Here is a 6,974-nt window from a genome sequence, read left to right on the forward strand (position 1 = left end):
CAAATAGAAATTTTATACAAATGGAAAGGAATCACTTTTGAACCCACAATACCCAGAATTATCCATGTAAGGCCAGTTTTTCTTTCCCTGCTCTGCAGTTATTTCCAAATAAATACTAGGCAGCATATCTTTTACTTACAAACATTTCAGTTAGTTTCTCCAAGGTATGGAGTTTCCTCTTTAAAAAAAAAAAAAAGTAACCAGAATACCATTAACACACCTAAAATAATAAATTTTTCTTTCTTTCCTTTTTTTTTTTTTTTTTTTTTTTTTTTGGCCTCACTGTGGCATGTGGAAGTTCCCAGGCCAGGGATCAAACCTGCACCACAGATGCAGCCAGAGATAGTGCGGTGACAACGCTGGATTCTTAACCCACTGCACCACAAGAGGACTCCTAAACTTTTCTTAATGTTATAAAAATCCTACTCAGTATTCACATTCCCTGTTTTTTTTTTAAATTAGGATTTCAATATGATTGATGAACTGTATTTTATCGATAAGGTTTCCTTTGCATCTCTCCTTTTTCCTGTCTTTAAAAAACATGGTGCTAATATTGGGGCTCCCTTCAGGCAGACGATCCAGACGGCTGTTAAAACCGCAGAGAGGGGCGCCCTCCTGACCACCCACTACCTGGCCGAGGCCGAGGCCGTGTGTGACCGCGTGGCCATCATGGTGTCCGGAAGGCTGAGGTGGGTGTCTTGACTTTCAAAATGTGACGTCCTGTGGAAAGTGGGGCGCTTCCTTTCGCCTCCTCCAGGGGTGCCCTGTCCCCTACATTTGAAGTTTAAGAAGGAGAGTCTCCCGTTCCATCCAAATGCTGCAAATGGCATTATTTTGTTCTTTTTCATGGCTGAGTAGAGAGAGCACTGGGAACTCTATCTAGTCACTTGTGATGGCGCGGGATGGAGGATGACGTGAGAAAAAGCATGTGTGGATGGATGGATGGGTGATGGGGTCACTTTGCTGCGCCGCAGAAAATGGACAGATACACCAGCTATCGTGGAAAAATAACAATCGTTAAAAAAATTAAACCATAAGCAACAAAAGAAGAAATGTAAGAATAATGTGAAAAATTGTCAGGAGCAGGGCGTTCCCCAGCATGTGTTCCTTCCTGCTCACAGATGCATCGGCTCCGTCCAACACCTGAAAGACAAACTGGGCAAGGATTACGTTCTCGAACTAAGAGTGAAGGAAACGTCTCAAGTGACGTCGGTCCACACCGAGATTCTGAAGCTTTTCCCTCAGGCTGCCCAGCAGGAAAGGTGAAAGGAGCTCTTGATTACGGAGGACTGTGTCGGTTTTACCCACGCAGGGGGGTCCTTTTCTCGTCTGTGGGGACTGCAAGGCGACTGGACTTCACAATCAAGTTAGGGACCTTGGAAACTGATTTGTTGGGTCTTCCACATCATAGGAGACGTGGGAGCTTCGCAAAAACCAGTGTCCCCGCCTAGGGAGCCCTGGGGACATCCTTCATGGCCCTCCTCGTCCATCCAGGGCTGGTCCCTAGCTCTGGTGGGGGTCCTGGGAAAAGTGGGGGAAGGAGCTTTGGGTGACTCAGATCTTCACAGGGCCTGCACCTTCCCTAGGCCTTCCTATAAAGATCTAAAATATTTACGGTTTTAAAGATGCAGCCACTTAAGGTGAAGCCCCCTCATCAGAGATGAATCAGTCACATTGAGATAATCAGTGTCCCTCCAATGGCGTTTTCATGCTTCACAACAAAGAAAGGTGTCTATGTGAGAACGTATGGGTCTGTGTGTTATTAAGGGGCGGGGGCGGGGGTGTGGAGCAAGAAGGAAATCTGAAATTCCTTGGAAGAATAAGCTCATCCAAGAAAGCTTTCCTTTTAGCACAGTGCAAGTTGAATAGACTTACCTAACGGATGTACAAAGGCATGTAGCTCTGTCTTATTCCCAGACTCGTGGTGGCACAAATCTAAGAAGCAGTTTTGGTACAGCTGACACGGTCCTGAATGGTGAGGCTGGAAGAGCAAGGACTGGGCTGAAGAGGGCCGGTCCGGAGGTCTACCCAGCGTTAGGGCTGCTTGGGAGCACCAGGACTCTGTTTGGGAATGAACTCAGCCTGGGGCAGGAGGTCGTCCAGGCAGAAGTAGCACATGGAGACGATGCCAGAGATCAGTACTGGCTCTTCCTCTCCTTGGAGGTCAGGAAAGGTTTCCTGAGAACCCGCTGAATCCCTCCACTCTCCACCTGGTCTCTCGCTTTCCTTAGCTCTCTGGTAACAAGTTGGGATGAGTTCCAACCTAATTCGAGCTAATCAAAGGGATTCCTTTAGAGTATCTGTGTTCCACAAGAAAAGGGTTTGCACAAACTGAGCATACATGTAATCATTCTGAATCATTTCTAAGAGAATTATCTCCAACAGCCAGAATTATGCACCAAAGCCACTGCAGGAATCGTCTGTTGATTAATTGTTTTGTCTATTGCATGTTTAAGCCATACATTTACGTGCATTATCTTAAGAAGGAAATTGCCATTAATATCAACATTTTGGTCATTATTTTTTTTTTCCCATTGATACGCAAGGTCAAGTGTGACGTGTTTCTATTTCCAGATATTCCTCCTTCTTGGCCTATAAACTGCCCGTGGAGGATGTTCACCCTCTGTCTCAGGCCTTTCATAAATTAGAGGCAGGTAAGGATGACCATTTTAAAATAAAACTTCCGAAGAATGAATCCAGAAGTAGGTAATATTTTTCGGTATTTAACTTTATTTTTTTCAGTTGATGTAAGTTGATTTACAGTATCATATTAGTTTCAGGTGTACAACATAATGATTCAAAATTTTTAGAGACTGTTCCCCATTTAAAGTTATAAAATATCGGCTGGATGCCCTACGCTACGCAATATATCCTTGTAGTTTATTTTATGCACAGTAGTTTTTACCTCTTAATTCTCTACCTTTATCTTGTCCTTCCTCTTCCCTTTCCCCACTGGTAGCCACTAGTTTGTTCTCATATTTGTGAGTTTATTTCTATTTTGTTATATTCATTTGTTTGTTTTATTTTTTAGATTCCACATATAAGTGATAACAGGCAGTATTTTTCTTTGATTTATTTTACTAAGAATAATACCTCTGGAGTTCCCGTCGTGGCGCAGTGGTTAACGAATCCGACTAGGAACCAAGAGGTTGCGGGTTCGGTCCCTGGCCTTGCTCAGTGGGTTAACGATCCGGCGTTGCCGTGAGCTGTGGTGTAGGTTGCAGACGCGGCTCGGATCCTGCGTTGCTGTGGCTCTGGCGTAGGCCGGTGGCTACAGCTCTGATTCAACCCCTAGCCTGGGAACCTCCATATGCCGCGGGAGCGGCCCAAGAACTAGCAACAACAACAACAACAACAAAGACAAAAAACGGACGAAAGACAAAAAAAAAAAAAAAAAAAGAAAGAATAATACCCTCTGTGTCTACCTGTGCTGTTGCAAATGGCAGAATTTCTTTATTTTTATGACTGGGTAATATTCCGTTGTATATATAGACTACACCTTCCTTATCCATTCATCTGTTGATGGACACTTAGAGAGCTTCTCTGTGTTGACTGTTGTAAATAATGCTGTTATGAACACTGGGGTGCATGTATCTTTTTGAATTGATGTTTTTGTTTCCTTTAGATATTCTTTGCACTTGCTAATCCTTCTTCCTGGAATTCTACCTTTTTTTTTTTTTTTTGGCCTTTTTGTCTTTTTGGGGTCACACCCACAGTATGTGGAGTTTCCCAGGCTAGGGGTCTAACTAGAGCTACAGCTGCTGGCCTACAGCCACAGCCACAGCAACGCCAGATTCCAGCCGAGTCTGTGACCTACACCACAGCTCCTGGCAACACTGGATCCTTAACCCACTGAGCGAGGCCAGGGATGGAACCTGCAACCTCATGGTTCCTAGTCGGATTCGTTTCCGCTGCGCCGTGATAGGAACTCCTGGAACTCTACTTTTTAAATATCCAGGCTGCTTCCTCACTTTCTTTCAGGTTTCTGCTCAGTTATTACCTTATTACTGTGGCCTTCCCCAGCTATCCTATGCCCAGTGTTTCTTATTTCCTTTACTGGTTTTATTTTTTCATTATTTACTTTATTACCTATTTAAGTGCTTATTTAGACGATGCCCATATTCTTCCCACTAGAATGCAAACTGCATAAAGGCAGGAGGTTTTGTTTTTGCCTGATTTCTCTACTGCTCTACCCCTGGCACCTAAGGATGGCTCAGGCCTAGATTCTTAATGTGTAAAAGTGAACGATGGACACATGAATTATAAATCTAAGGACCAGTTGCCTGCAGGTTTCCTGGTGGGGAAGCCCAGTAAATCTGGTACAGCAGATGAACGGGCCGATACAAGTTGCACGGAACTGTTGGGTCTTTCGAAAGGGAACGGGATGGAACTGAAATCTTGGTATTGTAAGAGTATATCAGTCAATTATGCAGTTCCTCTAGGAACTTATATGTCTCCTCAAAACACACACCTTGAAAACACATGTTTTCAAAAGGTAATAGGAGACGATTCCAATATCAAGATGACTTTAACATGTATCTATAGTGATGCTGTGACTTTTCACCGCTTCATTCTTTCACCCAGCATGTGTTTCTTCAACTCTACGTTCCATTGGGAGTAATTGTTTGCATTTTTTTTAATGACTTTGAAAAGATTTCTCGAAGTAAATTGTAAGCATCTACGATGAGTCTTTTTTTTCAGTGAAACGTGACTTTAACCTGGAAGAATACAGCCTCTCTCAGTGCACCTTGGAAAAGGTGAGTTAACCCGTGTGGTTTTGTAACATCCCTGTAATTTCATGTGAAAATGACATGCATTCTTCCTGGATGTTCAGAAGAGGACCAACAGCTTACTAATTCTTTCTCCTCCTTGTCTCCTGTTTAGGTATTCGTAGAGCTTTCCAAGGAGCAGGAGCTGGGCAGTGCTGATGAAGAGGTGGATACGACCATGAGATGGAAACTCCTCCCTTATTCAGAGGACCCTTGAAACTTCAAGCCTAATAATTCTTTGTTAATGTCATATAAGCTTATATCTCATGTAATAATTGGCCGTATGTATAATTAAAAAATTATGGATATTGGTATTAGACATATTCTGTGTACTTAATCAATAAACAAATAAAATGAGAAATTTCGTCTTCTTCTCAAATTTAGGAGGGATAGAAAAGCCTGCGATAAAGGCATACAAAATATTAGTACAGGTACCTGAAGAGCCAGGCATAGGGTGTTGTGAAAATCAAATCACGGATTGGGGATGTTTTGAAATACAACCTTTTGGGAAATATGACAGTGTACCGAAATGTCCTTGCAGACAGAGGTGAGGGACAACTTCCACAACCAGAAGCTGCAGGATCGTTGCCCTTGGTCTGTGACATGGGTGTGTGTCATGAGTGTGCTTTAATACACAAGTACAACCTAGGGTCCTCCTCTGAAACCTTTTCAGAAATTGATTTAAAATTCATAGGATTAGGAGCCCCTTGGACTCACACATGAAGTAGTATGTGCATTGGAAAAGCAGTTCAAACATACCTGTTGGAAACAGTGAGAGTCACAGCAGTATATGTTCACATTTTAAAATATTTGAATAGAATATATTTAAGTTCTTATGATTGTGGCAGGCATTGATTTCTCTCATCACTTGATCCATAGTTTTCTGTATATTTAATACTGTTTTAAGATCATTTCTGTCTTATATATCTTACACACACACATATACACACATATTTTCTATTACTCACATTAAAAATCCTTGCCAGCTTTACATATTATTTTATTTTTTTCTTAAGAGCTATTTCATTTTGAATACCACCAGAAAAATTTTGAAGACCAAGCAGTATTCTTGTTGCTTTGGGGGGGGTGATCTGTTACATAACTTTAAAAGAAATTGTTATGCTCATAGAAGAAAATTTATAGAATAGAGAAAATACAGAAATTTAATAAAATTGAATAAAAGAGTCATCACCATCTCTTCATACCTCCCAAATCAACTATTTTTTCTCTAGTGAATTTTTACCTACAATCATGATAGTACATATAATTTCCTGATTAAGTATATATGCATATTTGCTGATATAACATTGAAATAGCTTTAGTTTACTTGTAAATGTATGGTGAGGTTGCAGCTTTACATGTTGCATTTTATTTTGTGTTAGCTATTTGTATTCTTTGTTCGTTTATCTTTGTACTTTCATCTTTTTCTTATTCATTTTATAAACTTTTGGTAGAGTTAAATACTTTTATGTAAATATTTTACATATATCATAATTATATCTGGAGCTTTATGTTTCTAAATCTATGATAAATGATCTATAGTTTACTATTTATTCAGGAGCCCTTAGTGCCTGCCAAAAAAATCCGTGTCATAATGAGAGTTGAATTCAAGTTATTTCTAAACCTCTGGGAGTTCCCTTCGTGGCTCAGTGGTTAACAATCCCAACTAGGATCCATGAGGATGCGGGTTTGATCCCAGGCCTCGCTCAGTGGGTTAAGGGCCCAGCATTGCTGTGAGCTGTGGTGTAGGTCGCAGACACAGTTCTGATCCCAGGTTGCTCTGGCTGTGGCATAGGGTGACAGCTATAGCTCTGATTCGACCCCTAGCCTGGGAACTTCCATATGCCACAGTGCAGCCCTAAAAAGCAAGATAAATAAATAAATAACTTCTAAACCTCAAATTATAAATAATTCTATCTTGCTCAACTGTATAACATCACCAAATATATAAACATGTTACATAACAATATGAAGAAATCTTTGTACTCTATAAATTATACATTTTTAAAACTGTAATAGAAATACATTTACAAAACACTGGATAACCAGTATCATATATAGTACTATGAATATATAAATTTTTGGCTGTGCCCATGACATGTAGAAGTTCTTGGTCAGGGATCAAACCCAAGCCAAATTAGTGACAGTGAGCAATAACAATGCTGGATCCTTAACCAATAGGCCACCAGGGAACTTCTGCTATGA

General features: G+C 40.9%; 1 protein-coding gene and 1 long non-coding RNA gene across 16 annotated transcripts in view; one reads left to right on the forward strand and one right to left on the reverse strand.

Annotated features, from left to right (window-relative positions):
* Positions 1-5,130, forward strand: part of ABCA6 (ATP binding cassette subfamily A member 6) — a 72,765-nt gene extending 67,635 nt beyond the window's left edge. For all 15 annotated transcript variants that reach the window (XR_014820885.1, XR_014820879.1, XR_014820881.1 and 12 more), the window contains 5 exons: positions 570-689; positions 1,122-1,262; positions 2,575-2,654; positions 4,702-4,757; positions 4,885-5,130. Coding sequence is in view for 8 of the 15 variants with exons in the window: in XM_084983874.1 (XP_084840000.1) it covers positions 570-689; positions 1,122-1,262; positions 2,575-2,654; positions 4,702-4,757; positions 4,885-4,986 (499 nt within the window). In the remaining 7 variants the exon portion in view is untranslated. The remainder of the gene's footprint in view (positions 1-569; positions 690-1,121; positions 1,263-2,574; positions 2,655-4,701; positions 4,758-4,884) is intronic.
* On the reverse strand, positions 77-4,942 carry LOC146398037 (uncharacterized). The gene is made up of 2 exons (XR_014820893.1): positions 3,413-4,942; positions 77-3,093 (listed from the first exon to the last, which is right to left on the reverse strand). It is a non-coding gene; the product is annotated as an uncharacterized LOC146398037 (long non-coding RNA).
* Positions 5,131-6,974: the final 1,844 nt, after the last annotated feature.

This window comes from Sus scrofa, chromosome 12, assembly GCF_054392235.1.
Source record: "Sus scrofa isolate SSC_HxYL_T2T_F1_AM1 chromosome 12, Sscrofa_HxYL_maternal_Yorkshire_Landrace_v2.0, whole genome shotgun sequence".
NCBI classification, from domain to species: Eukaryota; Metazoa; Chordata; class Mammalia; order Artiodactyla; family Suidae; genus Sus; species Sus scrofa.